This window comes from Euprymna scolopes, chromosome 7 (assembly GCF_053919585.1).
Source record: "Euprymna scolopes isolate OS-2025 chromosome 7, ASM5391958v1, whole genome shotgun sequence".
NCBI lineage: Eukaryota > Metazoa > Mollusca > Cephalopoda > Sepiida > Sepiolidae > Euprymna > Euprymna scolopes.
The window spans coordinates 39,984,353-40,001,123 of NC_136488.1; the positions used below are offsets into that span (position 1 = coordinate 39,984,353).

The following is a 16,771-nucleotide window of genomic DNA, read 5'->3' on the forward strand; positions in this document are numbered from 1 at the left end:
AATGTATTTATAACTAAATCTTTTTTTTTCTTTTAAGGCTTTCAAAAACGCCCTGCTTTCTACCACAATTCCAGAATGCCTTTCACATCTCTTGTTCTCATCTTTGGGCTCCATTTATGATTTCCATTGTACTTTCTTAAAAAATATTGAACAAAGAATTGTTTCTTGGCAAGTACCTTTTTTGTTTTACCTTCTAAAATTTGTTTTTAAGCTTTCTCTATATTTTTCTGAACTTTAGCATTGACATGAAAACAATACCATTTTACTGCATCGATACTTTTTATAGTTTCTAGTTCCATTTTGCAATTTACATTTATTTTATTTATTCTTTTGATTTGTTTTGTTTTATGGATCTGAAATGTATATATCATCCTTTAAAATAGTTTTTTCTCAAACAGAAATCCTAATATGAGGAGAATAATTAGTACTTATGCAGAATAAGAACCATGCTATCGTCGGAATTTTCCAGGAAGTTTACATAAAATGTTGAAAGCTGCTGAAACACTGAGCCAATAAAATCACAGCAGCAAATGTCATTTAAGAAAACATTTGCTATCATTGGTTTATTATAAAAAAATATTTTGATTTGAACAAAAAAATCATTTAAAAAATCAATTTTTTTTTTTACTATCAGTTGTTCAAAAAAATATTTATTCATAAAACTTACAATAACTTTTTTACTTTTGATTTTCTTAAAATTTCATAAAAATTGTGCACTAATTATTCATTCATTGCTTCATTTGTTTTAATTTTTATTGAATTTCGTAATAACAGAAATATTTTTTTAATTCATTGAAAAAATTGGCCAACATTTGTGCAAGCAAAATTAAACTTTGTTTGGCACCTTCTGTAATTTTACATAAATTATCTGGAAAATTCCAATGTAACCCAGTTCTTAACCTGCATAATTACTAAATGATCTTTAACCTACCTTACCCCTTTAAAAAAAAAATGGAATATTTTTATTTTGTGACTATTTAATTAAAAATGAAATAATATTTAACAATTTTTTTCATATGATTGGTCCATGTTTTCTTGCTTTTTTTGGAGAAATACTTTACTTTGATTTTTCTCCATTTTCTTATCAAACAACAGGGAAGGAAAGAGCAATGCCCATGTTGTAGCTGATTCACAGAGGATAGGCGATGTCTTACTAGGACTTAACAAGATCTTACCAGTGAGTTATTTAGAAAATCACATCAACAATTTTTTTTTTCACTCAATTTCTCATATTACTTTTTCCATTTGTACTGTTTTTGAATTTTAGTAGTTTTACATCTTAAGACTACAGTCTTCACTGCCACAAGTCAGCTACAGATAGACGTAGATAGCATCAAGAAACCATGTAATAGCCGTAACTAGGTATACTGAAATAACCAGAAAACACATTGGGTTACAGAAATTAGGAACTTGTGATTTCTGCAAAATCTATAAGAGTGTGGTATTTAATGGGTAATCAATAATTCCCCCAATATCCAACCTACGGTTGAACTGCTTACCCAGCGGTTCATCTTGAATTCTGCAACCCCTTCCTTCTAAATTTCACACTACAGAGAGAAGCTACATTTACCATTTATAGAATGAAACCTTCAACATATGTGGGCTTGATTTTATCCCTGCTATAGTAAAAAAAAAAATGCTCTGCTGAGCTGGTTTCTGTTTTTTGTTTTTTTTTCAAATTCTATAACAAATGCCTTGTTGAATCTTCTTTCTCTTATCTGGAAAATTGCCTCTATGGTAACAGTGTTTAAAAATTCTGGTGAAAGAAATGACCCACAAAATTATGACCTAACTCTCATATCTGAATGCATTTACCATACACTGGATAAAGCAGGCGAAGCTAGGGTGTTAGCACTTGATATACCCAAAGCATTTGACAAGATTTTGCAATTTTCTCATAGAAATTAATTTGTATGCTATTATGGGCTGAATATTTAATATAATCAGATCCTTTTTAGCCAATAGAAAGATCAAGGTTATCCTCAATGACTGTATACATGAAATTAAGACAAGTGTGCCACAGGGATCCTTGGTTATCTTTATTATTCCTGATCTTCATAAACAGAAAATGACCTTCAGTCTGTAAAATTTAATGCTACTACTTAGACGAAGCTTCTTTCCTTTAACAATTATAAGAAACCAAACCAATCCGATTGGCATAACTAATATCATTCTACCTGAGAGTTCAGAATTCCATTCATAAGTAAAATGGAACAAGTACAAAGAAAATACTGCTAAATTTGTTCAAGGAATGTGAGCTCCCTCTACCAGGCTAGAACATGTGCCCTGACAAACTTATTGCACTTGTACCAATGTAAATATTCTCAACTAACCGGACAATCAGCAAAATCCATGCATACATTTAAATGTAATGTGAACAAGCACCTTGTTGCACAACTCCCCTTATGATGACCCTATAAATCTAACCCTAATTTACAGTAGTTCATTATCTCTCAGTGTTTAGTATGAATATAAGTATTAAAAAAAATTTTTTTTAAATAGAATTTAAATCGATCCAATCTTTTTGTAAATATTGAATGGGCACGCTTGTAATTAAATTCCTTAAAATTTGATATATAATTTATATTTTTCACTTGTGTGAATAAACACTTTGTTTTGGATTAAAAGATGAGACCAATTGTAAAACTAACCACTTTTTATTAGATCATTTTATAAAAACTTCTGACATGCTGAAAATTTAAATATTTTGCTAGATATTTTTTAAATCCGACAAATGTAATATGCAATACTTTCATAATAGTCACCTGCAAATATTACTTATCTTGAATAGATTTTTTCTTTTTATAATCTAAAGAAATTTTATCAAGGAAACATCAATGATTTTTTTTTTTTTGGGGGGGGGGGGTACAAATTTTCTGACTTCAAATACATATATTTCAAAAAGCTATGGATTTCATAAGTTTTCTTTCAATTGACATTCTATAATCATTCTATTCTTTATAGCAAATCTTAATTTAAACTCCTCCATGAGAATTGCTACTTATATTTATTTTTCTATTATTTTGATTTTTATACTTTATTTTAATCATTTGCCTTTATTATACAACTGAGAGAAAGAGAGGTGTGAATGATTCAGAGTAAATAGATATCCATAAATAATGAAATATCATGTCTCATCTATAAAGTATAATTCTGTTTTTTTTTTTCCTTTTTTTGTCCTGAAGACTTATAAAAACTATTTGGACAGATTAGAAGAAATGTTGAGTGAATTGGAATTGACTCTCAAGAGAAATCGAGAATTTGAACAACTGTACAAAGAATTTGAAGCAGAAAAAGCTTGCTATTTGCCTTTAAATACATTTCTTCTTAAGCCAGGACAACGACTGCTGCACTATAAACTCATTCTGGAAAGTAAGTATTTCCAATCCCATTTAGAAATTCGTGTTCCTTCAAGACATTCTGTATAAGAAGTTGTTTTTGTCATGCTTTCTACTGACTTGTCACTTTCTAAATGGTTCAATTTTATAGAATTGAATTGAATATAAACATATATGATCATATTTTTAATTAAGTTAGTATTATCTTCAGTCATTTGTTTCGTGCTTATCTACAGAATAAAATATTCAAATACATAATACTTTTTCAAAATGAATCTGGAATTTTCATTATGTAATTTCAATGAAAAAGCTATTAATAGTCAGTCATGTTGTTTTTCTTTTAGTTATTAACAAAATGTTTCTTGTATTTTCAAAAATATGGGTAAAAAGTTATTGCAAAATCCCAAAAAAGATAACCTAATTGAAAAAATTTTCACAAAATACAATTCAAATTTAATTTTTGTTTTGACTACAAAGAAATAAATATTAAATTTAGTTCAACACAAATCAGTTTTATTTACATATAATTTTTTTTTATTTCATGAAAAGCCAAAAACTCACATTATAGAGTTTTAAAATGGCATGTTTAAATGCATTTTAAATTGACAAATGATTATATTTTGATTATTACAAATGTTTTCTTTTTCTTGTTTATATTTACATTAAAATAATGCTTTTTTTATTAAAATCTTATGAATAAAAAAATACAAATGCTTGTATTGTATAAAAATGGTTTCTCTGATTGTTTTATATATGAAATTTTTTTTTTTTTTTAGGATTAATAAAACATTATAACCAAGATCATCCTGATCATGATAACTGTCAAGGTGAGTTAAAAGCAATGATTGATGTCGAAAATATTTGAGAAATTGCATTTTTTTTTTTTTTAATAATAATAATAATAATAATTTCAAACACATACTCTTCTGATGACTAAGCTTTTTCAGTTTATCATCCAATTCATTAAAGAAGAATCTATATTTTATCTTTGTGATAAATCACATACACACGGGTGTTGAATGGATCACCTGAGTTGAACAATATTGAGGCAAGTTAGTACTTAATGTGTGACTGCTTTAGAATATATTTAGCAAGTGTATAAATGTGTACAAGACTAACGGAAATTAAAGCAACAGATGAGCTTTCTTTCACAGGTGTGATTTAACAACATAAAAACTGCACAAATCAGCATAGCTTTTTATCCATCTTGAAAAGGAATAGTAATTGAATCTAGTTTTGATTCTAAGTGTCAAAAGCCAAATTATTTTTCTAAAATTTAAATATTTTAGTAAAGAAATTTGTTTAAATTGAACAAATAAACAATTGCTGATTTTATATTTTAAACTTTCACAATTTTGTATAGAAAAAGGTTAATACTGAATAAAACTTTTGATAAAATGAGTTTTCTTTCTTTAACTTTCAAATTTTATTTTATTTTTCTAAGTCACCACTTATCAGCCATTTAAGGGTTAATGAGATGGAATTTTAGTTGAATGATAGAAATTATAAGATGATTGAAAATGATAAATGAAATCGACAAAATTTGAAAACCTATGATGACATCGGATTTAAAACTGGCTCTTATAGTCTGCAAGGAAGTAGTCTCATTGTAATGTGTTCTATATTTTAAAGTTGTTCAATGCAACCGAGTATTAAGCATTCTATAATTCAAATCGATTGTGTTCTTCTATTTCAGTTGCTCTTAATAATATCCTTGAAGTAATCAATCAATTTCGAGATAAAATGCAAAAAGTGGTAAGTATCTTTTTATTTTAAGACTTATGTATATCTCTCTTTTGTTCTTGATGGATCAATTGATAAAGCTGATTACTTTTATGTCATGTTTCAACATCTCAACAGTAAATCACATCTATTTTACATGAATCCTGACTACTTTTTACATCTGCAACATTGCATGTACATTCATCAAACTTTAAAATGAATCTATAACAATCTAAGAAGAAAGTTGACATGAGGCTTATCAAAAACAGAAAAAACAATTCATAGATTTGTTGATGATTAGGGAGAAAGTTTCATTTAGAGTGAATTCAGTGTTGCCGAGAGGGGGGGGGGAAGGGCATGGACAGCAATAGAAGAGTTAAAAAAGGTGTGTAGCATTCTTTTACTCTTTCTCTAGTTACAGATTTTTTTCTTACTTCAACTAAGGACAAAACACATACTGTTAGTTTCATACAAACGGTCAATGGAGGGGTGGGGAAATCACACTAAATGTTCACCATCTTCCCCTGACAACTTTGAATATTACAAAAGAGTTTTCCCGGAAAATCCGTTCTGTTACTTTTTTTACTCATATCATGTTTAATGTTTGTGCAAAATTTTAAGAAATTCCAAGGTGTAGTTATTGAAAAAAGTGCAGACAGATGAACGGATGAACAGACAAGGGTGAATTTACAGGTCCACCCTCCTTTTGTTGGGTGGCCAAAAAACATTTGCAATCCATTTAATTCATTGAAACTTAAATTTTTAGATGTTACTTCTTGTGTTTAATTCATGAAAACATCTTGACCATTCTGGAAAGAAGAGGGTGGGACACTATTTGACAATTCTTCATTTTTATTAAAATTATTTCATACATTCAAATTGCATCATATTGTTCTGTGTTATACCATTATTTTTTATATTGAGAATTTAGAATTGCTCTAAATTATCTGAAACATTTTTAAATGAAATCATTGTCATCATATTTGATTTGACATCTGTATTACATGCTTCCAAACTAACTTATCTCTGGCCAGGTCTTTATTTATCCCTCTTTTTCTCAAATCCATTTTTATCACTTTCGCTTTGGCCTTCTCTTTTGAACTGAATCAGATCCGATAACTGTTTTACATCTACTAACCCAAAAACTATTATGCATTCTTTCAACTTGACTACACCATCACAGACTATCTTCTGCACACTTTCAGATGTAATCTTTCTTTGAAGACATCAAATTTAAGCTTGTTTTTAAGATTCACATTACCCATCCATTGTAATATTCTCATATGGTTTCTTTTTATGCAATGCATGTTCTCAACCCTCACCAGCCAGGTTTTACTTCACTATATCATCACATTGTTTACATATGCCTGATTGACTCTTGTCTTGGTCAACAGTAGTAATGCTTTGCTATTTATTAATTATTAATTGTACTTCCAATAACCCTTATCCCTGAGTGGCTTCCGGGCCTTGATAAGTGGTGATCACTGTGTAAAAAAAAAAAAAAGCAAAAATTCCTTTAATTTATTCCATCTGCTCTTAATTCTTGCAATCAAAAGAGCTTCTGTAAAAGATATTTAAAGTTATAAGTTACTATTAACAATATATTTAATACTAGTTGAAGATTGTCTGTCTATGACAGCACATCGAAGAGCATTGGTGATCAAATTGTTACTGATTCCCACTCTTCTGATCTTAAGCACAGTGTAGACTAGAGGAAAAGGTGGTTTGTTACTTTTAACATTTTTAAAACCAAGCTTTTCTCCTTTCATCACTAACACCTGGATCTGTTTTTTGTCCCAATCAAAATGAATGGCTCTCTCCTTGATGAAGCTCCTTATTTTGATAAACTACTACACCTTTCACTTCAAACGAAATATGTTCAAAATTGGTTCTGACAATCATTCTATCTTATTCTTGAGTGGCATTTGGCCTTGATAAGAGGTGATTGCTTTTAGTTAAAAAATCATGACCACAATATTAATTGCATCTCCTCCCAATTTCATATTAAAATATGAGATTTGAACTCTTTGTTCAGATCAAATTCTAAATGTAACAAATTATAATATATAAATTTTAGATCATAAAAAGATAAATGCAATATTTACTTAGCATGAATTATTGCTGTGACATAAGTCTTCATCACATTCAATTATAAACAGTTTAATAGTTTAACATTCAATTCAGTTGTCTAAAAATCGGGCTCAAGTGGTTAGATGCAATCAAGTTATGGTTAGTCTTATTTTACTATCAAACAATTTTGGTGTCGTGAATTGGATGGTAAAAGCATGGAAAGTGGATAGACATACAATGTTTGTTTTTACTTAAATATGAGGAAAGAGTTCTATTATCTGTAGAGTTGGTTAGGAGTTGAATGTGTGCACACACAAACTTAATGATTTGTTTTAAGACATTTCCTGTCAATGGTCAAGTCTATTTTAATTGGCAGCGTATAGGAATCAGAAAATGGTTGTTTTTATCCATCAAGACAATTTTTTTTTCTACAATCTCTCTTTCTCACGTTTTATTTCTTTATTAAATTCATTTTTATTGTTTAAGATGTTGCGCAAAATGTCAGCAGTGGAATGTTCCATTATTATTGTTGTTGTTTCCTTTTAGGATAATCTTCAAAAACTGATAGAACTTCAAAGAGATCTTGTTGGTATTGACAGTCTTGTACATCCTGATCGGGTGAGTAAATCCACTTATTATGGATTGTGAAGGATTTTTTTTGTTTTCTTTTTTAACTTTTTATTTCATTAGTAGTTTATTTATTCTTTTTTTTTTTTACATTAAAATATAAAATTGAATTATCATTCAGTAGTTATTAAAATAAAATTTAATAGAACATTAGATGTCAAACAATTTTTTTTTTCATCTAAAACTAATTGAAATACACACTATTCTTTCAATGGATAAATGTTTTTATTGAAATAAAAACAATTATAAATCATTTAATACTAAAATATTAATACTGCAAGATTTTTATTAGAATAAAAAAAAATGTTTTTAATAGAATTTTATTTTACTTACACTATAGACTGACTCGGCATATGTTGTTAGTCTGTTATGGTCAGACATAATTGTTAACTTTACTATTTTTTATTATTAAATCATGCCATAAAGTAAATATAAATTTTAATATGAAAAGTGAAGCATTTAGTAAATAAAAGAAAAACTTTATTTTTTGTATAGAGTTTTAGAATAACTCCTTTACTCTTTACTGGTCCTAAAGTCAGGATCCTGTGTTCAGATTGAAAATAGTCTGGCACTATTTATATAGATTAAAATCAAGATATAATGCTACTTAATCCTTATGTCTAGAATCCTTATTCCAATTTTGATTGACAACCAACTTAGAGTTTCAATACAATTATTTATTTACATGAAAATACATGAGAGAAACATTCAAACAGCACAAAAAAATAAGTTATTTCCTCACTCTTTATCTGTGCCTAAATCCAAACAGATTCCATGAACAAAGCTTCTTTCTTAGAACTGCACGCCAGTGGAACTCTCTGCCGCTTGCATGTTTCCCATCTGACTACAACTTGGACATATTCAAGTCCAACATAAACAAACTCCTGACAAACCGCCCCCTTAAGTAAGACACTCTATCAAAACCCCCAATACTAATGATTACTACAATACTATCTCATTGATTACTGTACACGCAATAACCCTTATCCCTGAGTGGCCTTCGGGCATTGATAAGTGATGACCCCCATGTAAAAAAAAAAAAAAAGTTGAAATATGAGAAAGGGAATCTAAATACATTCTGTGTGTAATGAGCAATGGTCGCGTTTTAACATATAGAAACGTCCACGAGAGGATGTTGATTGTTAGTTTACTTGTTACATAAATCCAGTTATGAGCACATGTCCATTTGTCCAAACCATCATCTTTGTTTTCCCAGCCAATAACCACCAGCAACAAGAAACAAGGGAAATCACTCTAAAAACTTATTACAAAGGAAAAGAACTCTTCTATTTCAATACAATGAAGATAATTTAAAAGGTAATCTACAATCAAGTTGAAATGTTCAACATGGAAAGCGTATTCTACATAATTTATATATAAAAATATGAGCTCACAATTCCCAAACAAGATATTGAGTTGTACTTTCAGTGTATGGATGAAACTAACATTGTTATTAGATTCAGCTGAAAATCCCTTTTCTCTAGAATGTAACCCACTAGTACTTTTTAAATATATTATTATTGGTTGATTATAATAATTTCTTTTAATAATAGAATACCCGTTTTGCAGTCATATTTTTTTACCACTGATTTCTACTTTCTAAAAACAAAAAATAAACATGCTTTATTCAAATATTATTTTAACATTAAATCAGTTTTACTTGAATAACATTTAAAACGAAGTACAAAAGAGATTGTGTAAAAAAATAAGCCCAAATTCAAATCAGCTTAAATTCAGTTTAAAAAATGCTAAAGTATGTTTTGTTTTTTGTTTTTTTTGAAACGGTCTTTAAATTGAATCTGTTACTTTAGAGTTCAAATTCTTATCAAACTCTACCTAATAATTATTTTTAAATCCAGGAAGGAGGTGAGTTCAGTTAATTGTATTTGTCGATCACAAATCAACCACATTATAATGAACTGGTTTTATATTTTATGGATTTATAAAAAATATTTATAAGCAAAGAATATAATAAAACACCAAAAAATTGTTTTATCAGGTGAGATAAATTACTTCTACGTCTTCTAAAAAATCTTTAAAATAATGAAAGATAAACTATATTTTAAAGAGAAACAATTACTGTTGGTTTACAATACAATCTTATAAATTTTTATTTTTTTTAACTTTTAAATAAATAATGGTTAACAGTTAAAAACTCATTTTTGAATTTTATTTTAAAAAGTCTCTTAAACTATAAAAAAATATTTCCTATAGTAACATTTTTAGTCAGTTTAAATTTGTTATAAATCTAAATAAATTGAATAAAAATAAATTAACATTCACAAAATTAAAAGCTTACATTTAATACAAAATTGAGGAAAATAAATTCTATCAAGAAATACGAAAAGGAAATCATGAAACAATATTGATAATTAACTGAATTGACAGAGTATGTATCTTTATTTACTAAACAAATAATTTGAAAATATTTTCAGTTCCTTCATTTTTGCTGTTCAAAGCTCAGCTGTCAATTTATTTTGCATTCATATGTAAACAAAAACGAGGCTTGTTTTAATTTGTAAAGTCTTTTTCTATGTATAAGTTGTTTTAACTATGAAAGTCTCAAAAAAAAAAAAAAAAAAAAGATTTTAATAATTTAATAAAAAATGTTATCACATTCATTTTTCTAAATTTTCAAATTAATTTGCGTAAATAATGTTTTCAAAGATGTGCTCAAAGTTCTTTACTCAAATGATTTAATTGTTCAAATTATTTCAATGGAATAGGTAAATTAGAATGCACATGTTATTTTCAAAAATGCATTTAATTAACATCCATTTTATTTTCATATCAAAATAAAGCATAAAAAAATGACACTTTCTTTAAGTTCAATTATAACATAAAACTCATGGACAGACATCTATTTTATATGCTGGATGGCTTCTAGAAATTGCATTTTCAAACTAATCTGTATTTTTTTCTCAAATCCATCCTCATCAAATCCTCCCATGTTTTCTTTGGCCTTCTCCTTTCAAGTGATCAATTATGATTTTCTCCTGTCATTAAAGCAATTCTATCTGCATGAAATGATAATTACCAACAACAAAAATTGGAAAGTGATAACATGATTCCATTTCCTTTGCGAATCATGAAATTTTTCTAACGTTTCCTTCATGATTTCTTCTTTTCAGGACTTCATACGAGAAGGTTGTCTACAGAAATTTTCTCGGAAAGGTTACCAACAGAGAATGTTTTTCTTGGTGAGTGAGTAACAGTAATTATCACATTTTATTTGTTCATTAAGTTTGATTGGTTATTTTAGATCATGTTTAAATGAATTCTGATGGTGTTTTATTTTTAGTTTTCAGACATGCTCATCTATACAAGTCGAACAGCAACATCACTTTTGCAGTTCAAAGTTCACGGCCAACTGCCTTTACGTGGAATGATGGCAAGTCAAATTTTTATTCACATTCAAGATTCAAGAATCAAATAACAGCTTTTAAATCTTAATATCATATGAAAAACAATCAATTCTTAAATAAACTGACTTTTTTTTTTTAATGCTGAAAAATGTATTAATGAGACACTTACCCTACTTAAATCAACTGAAATGTCAAAGTAGGATACTGACCAATCATTTTTGTATTGTCACACTTAGCCTTCGTTGGGGACTACAATAGCATATACATAATGATAATAAAGAATTTTTTTAAATATCTGGAATTGGTTCGTAGTGGTCCCTGGGTTCCAAGTTAAAGACAGAACATGGAGGAGGGAATTCTCCAGTTTAGAACCTCATGTAGAGAAAGGTAAACAGAACGAGCATGCAAAAGACAACACAATGTAATAAAAATAATAGATATTTATTAAACCGCAAATAATTAAGAGGAAATATAAAGAACAAAAAAATTTCAAACACTACAAATGAGAGGGGATTTAACTTATATTGAAACAGGAAGAAAAACAGTTCCATTCAATCTCAGAAAACAGTGTACAAAAGAAATTATCGATTTACACAATAGTGATGTGATATAGGGAGTAATCCAGCATAAAGTTAAGAGTCCTGGTGGGACAGTTTTGGGGTGGTTTTTATTTTAACAGAAATACATTCAGGATTCAAATTTGTGATGGTTAGCATTTATTCCTTGATGTTGTTTTCAACAGATAAGAACAATTCCTTCCTTTTTCTTATGCTTGTGTTTGCCAACTTTTCTTTTTCTTTCTCTTTTTCTCCCACATCAGTTCAACCAACCAATCACTGCCTTTTCTGGGTAAAAAAAAGTGGTCAGGGGAGGACCTGGCAACAGTAATGTGTCTATACTTCACCCACAAATCCCTTGTACACTGTTAAAAAAACATAGGTCTAATCAAATATCCTTCTCACACACTGTTCATTAAACAGTAAATGAAATGGTCCTTCCTATGGTGGAGGGTGGTGGGGTGCTTACTCATATGTGACAATATGCTCATAGTTGTTTCTGTTTTCAATTTCATTATCAGACAAAGCTAAGATCAAGCACAAGTATTCATTTTATATTGCACTAGCAGTTCAGCCTGGCTTTGCCCAGGTCCTATGTACTCTTAATAACTTTGTATGCATATGTATATATATATATTAAGTTTATACTCATGTATAGGTAACCTACATTTAAAATTTCTAGTGTTTAGACCAAAAATTGGCAGAGGAGTTTGGTAAAGTTTTCAAAGGTCAAATCGTCGAATTTTGAACCCTTGACAGCCAAATTTCTGGCTGAAAACGGATTAAAACGATTTTCCCAAATCTCAAGTCTCTAAACCGAAATTGACAGTTATTTGGTAGGGAAATGTACACAGACAGACATTTTCACTTTTATAGATATATAGATTATTCTAAATTTGCACTGTACATTCAAACAATATAAACATTTTATTTTATTTTCTTGAAAATTAATGAAATTAAAATGGTATTAGAAGCAGTATACAGGGTACTAATAGCAAATAACACAACTGTTACCATACTTTGGGGTAATTGCACCAACTAATAAAAGTGCTCTTTATACGCGTGGTTGCCAAAAGAGCACTTTTAGCTAGTTGGCACAATTACCCCAAAGTACAGTACTTCTTTTAAGGAAGATGTAAGAAGTGTTAACTATTTAAAGCCGACATATTAACTTCAAGGTGTAAAGTGGATTAGTTGTTGGCAACATTAAACATTTGGTAACAGTGTGTAGTTCCAAATGTTTTCTACTGCCTTCACATTCACTGGTTCATATCACTTTAGCAGTCAATATGTTTACCTTAAATGAATCTACACTGTGTGTAGATTCATTTAAGGGAAATAAGTCATCAATTTAACAGCATGCTCTTCACACAGAGGTCCTTATTAATTCCAGGGCAATATGCCAGTGTATTATAAACTATATTCTGTCAAATTCTTTCTTTTTTCTTTTGCATGTATATTTGTTTTATAAAAAACTAACTAGTTTGAATCATAAGACCAAGTAGCAGTGCATAAGACATTTTCCTTCTATTAAATAGTGTCTAACCATTGAATATTATTATTATTAACAGGTTAATGTTGCAAGTGAATTTCATTTGTTTTGTGTCTGACTAGAATTGATATTTACAAAACCTAATTAAATCCCTTTTTCAATATATGCATATTTAGATAAAAACTCATCCAATTCACACATTTCCTCTGATAATTACAGAAATTATTTATTTGTATGTTTGAAAGAAAGCAATTTGAGGTTGACTCCATGAAATGTGTCTAAATAGAATGAATGTTTGATTCTTTTTTGTTATTGTTGAAAAAGCTTGAACAGCAATACCTTGAGCTTTGTTCATTCTCTCCAAACTTCTCTGAATTAGTTAAAATCATGCAAGATATTTGTTTTATTTTTCAATTGAAAAGGCATGAAAAATAACAAAACAAATTCTTCATTGTCTAGTTGTTTTTTGTGGGTAGATAATCAAATACATTGTAATTCTTTATCTTTATATACAATCAAGATAATGACATAATTCACCATTCATTAGAATGCAACATTTATATTGTTACTATCTGTAATGATTTCTAGAGAGTTGCGTTCAAGTCTCTACCTCCTTTACACACACTTAAAACATTATGAGTAATGACTTGATGACTATATCAAAGGTACATTCAGATATTTTTGCATGGTTATTTTATTTTTTTTTTTTTGGTACTTGTGCATTTTAGTTTTTGGAGACATTTTTATTATTCTCTATGTAGCCATCTATTAGATGCTTCTATGCTTTATTTGTTTGCAGGTCGAGGAATCTGACATTTCTAAAGTTGCCGTTGCAAATAGCTTCACAATTTATGGTGGAAACAAATGCATTCTTGTAGCTGCCAGGTTGGTGAGGTTTCTTTTTTGTTTGCTTTTCATAAAAATAAAAGATAGAAACATTTTTTTTTTTTAGATGTAGCTAGTTAGAACTTTGTAATTATATATCTGTCAGTTTCATCCTTTTACTAGATTCTTAGAATAAGGAAAACTCTAGTTTTATTCTTATTCCTGCATTGCTTCCAATCATTTTGAAATTTTCATTGCCGATGAATTAAAGACTCAGAAAGGTTTCGTTACGACTTGTTCAACCCTTGTTTCACTATAAACCCGCTCACACTGAGGCTTGCTTTCAGATATTTTAAAGTCAACATCATCAAAGAAAGTTGAAACCAAGTCTTTCTTGGAATAAAACTTGAAAACAATTTTTCCCATTTGTCCTCTCTACTATTCATAGAATAATCTCTTGAAATAAAAGTTGGTTCAGCAGATAAGAACATACCCAAATATGTAGCAAAAAGATAATGGCCACATTTTAGATGATAAAGAATTGAAAGAAATTTGGTGTCTTTCTTCAGCTGCAATGGTTATATTTTGAGGATTTCCAATTTTAGAAAGTGGATACCAACTATTCAAAAGAAGAGAAACAACACTTTAGAAAATTTAAAGGTTTTATATTTCCTATTAAATATATAGCTTTCAGCTCAAAGGCTGTAATATATGATAAATTGAAATTTATACGACCTTACATTTGAAACTATAAAACTGAGCCAATTTTTTCAAAATATCACACAAAGCTAATTTATATGTCTGGCAGTGTTCTTACATATGTATTGTCTAGAAATTCATCCAATAAGTATCGAAAATTGAAAAAATTTGATTATAAAAATAGCTTTTCACTCTTATAGATAAAAAAGAATAATTTTATGTTAAACTGTTCAAGGGAGATAATAAAATTTAAGCATATTATTTCTTCTTAAAAAGATATAGCTTAGTAATAGAGCATTCGACTACAGATCAGAATGATCCTCTGTTCCAGCCTGGATGTATCTCACCATTTTAATTTAATTTTTCCTTTTTGAGTTCAATTTACGATAAAAAAAAACAAAAAAACGAGTTACCATTTAAAATTGCCACAAATCATTTTTTTGTTTGAATATTTTAAAACTAAACATTAATCGGAGGTGACTTATGGTCAAGCCCAAATATCAGCTGACATGATATTGTAAACAAACACTGAATTTGATGAATGACATTATCATTATTTAAAAAAAAATTTTTTTGCAAATTAGTCCACTGGATAAATTATCACTTTTATAATAATACATACGCAATCTGCATAAATTAAAATATGTTTAAGCATATTGTATGACTGGGCAACGCTGGGTTGCCAGCTTGTCTGAAATATTTGAATTTTCAAATAGGAGATTGTGCCTATATTATTCGCCTTAAACTCATTTAAAATACCCCAAAGGGAAGTTAAATTTGAGGAATATTTATTAATTTATATCTAATAATTAGTTTTTGCCAAATGTCACAAAAATCAGAAATATTTGATTTTCATGAAGGGTTTCCACCCTGTTTTTGCTGTCTTGGCATAAAACTAAATAAAAAATATATAGCTTACATAACATTTAGCAGCTGCATTTCAAAATGCATAATGATCAGTTAATTAGTTAAATAATTAATCCTGTACATAGAAATATATAAATAGATTGGCATAACCAATTACACACATCGTTATTTTTGCCAGAAGAATAACAATCCTATCAATTTCCGAAATAAAACAGTTTTGCACCACTTTTATACTAGCTTACGAAGATAAAAATCAAGATATAATACTACTAATACACATGTTTGAAATTAATGTTTCTGTTTAAAGCACAATTGAAGTATGATACTTGACCTTTTCCTTGTAAACTTAAATTCAAGCCATGATCACTGCACAACTAGTAAGGCCAGACATATAAAACCAACAGTAGGTTACTTGATATGACAAGTGTGTTTGAAATGTTTTTGTTCAGAGCACAATTGAAGTATGATACTTGACTTTTGCGTTTTAAACTTTAATGAAAGCCATTATATTTGAAAAAATATCTTTATAAAATCAACAGTAGGTTCTCTACAGTGCAATGTAGACTCCAATATATTGTGAACTGCCTCACTGCGAGGAGGCATGTGAGCTACCTCCTGGTGCATCGCGATGGGGCTCCAACTAGAGCAGGTAATCAATCAAATTGATTGAAATCTGTGAAACCACCCATTTTTGAATGACAATAAAAATATGGGTGTGTGAAACATTCATTGATCACCATTCAATTCCATCATATCGTTGGGTCACTTTGCTAGTTTATATATAAAATTATAGTTTCTGTCTTTTTGTTCACAAACTCTATGTAGGGTTTTAGTGATCGACTCCTATAACCAATATATATATTTTTTGAAACTACATTATGCAAAGTATATTTCATGTTCACCAAAAGGAAATATGTAATACTTTATTTTATTTATAACTTAAACATTATAGAAATTAGAATAATAGAAATATTAATAGGGGTTCAGGGCTTTGATTGGAAGTGCACAGGTTTCTCATTGTTTCCCCAAGAAACTTGTCGAAAGGTTTACAGACATTTTCAAAATTTATTCCTATAAATGTCACTTTACTTAAGCATAATCTCCAAAATTGAATATCATAAAATGTTAAAGCATATCACCATTATTATATCTGGTGCAGTGTGTGTGTGTGTGTGTAAGCATCATGACACACAAACTTTGTGAATGTTT

General features: G+C 28.8%; 1 protein-coding gene and 1 long non-coding RNA gene across 6 annotated transcripts in view; one reads left to right on the forward strand and one right to left on the reverse strand.

Moving 5' to 3' along the window:
* The window catches only part of LOC145279686 (FERM, ARHGEF and pleckstrin domain-containing protein 2-like), a 324,554-nt gene that overhangs the window by 288,396 nt on the left and 19,387 nt on the right, over positions 1-16,771 (forward strand). For all 4 annotated transcript variants that reach the window (XM_080130959.1, XM_080130961.1, XM_080130960.1 and 1 more), the window contains exons 16-24: positions 38-168; positions 1,096-1,177; positions 3,186-3,372; positions 4,115-4,165; positions 5,035-5,093; positions 7,677-7,748; positions 10,889-10,957; positions 11,059-11,148; positions 13,971-14,056. In XM_080130959.1, coding sequence (XP_079987085.1) covers positions 38-168; positions 1,096-1,177; positions 3,186-3,372; positions 4,115-4,165; positions 5,035-5,093; positions 7,677-7,748; positions 10,889-10,957; positions 11,059-11,148; positions 13,971-14,056 — 827 coding nt within the window. The remainder of the gene's footprint in view (positions 1-37; positions 169-1,095; positions 1,178-3,185; positions 3,373-4,114; positions 4,166-5,034; positions 5,094-7,676; positions 7,749-10,888; positions 10,958-11,058; positions 11,149-13,970; positions 14,057-16,771) is intronic.
* The window catches only part of LOC145279688 (uncharacterized), a 204,181-nt gene that overhangs the window by 151,212 nt on the left and 36,198 nt on the right, over positions 1-16,771 (reverse strand). The window lies entirely within an intron of this gene.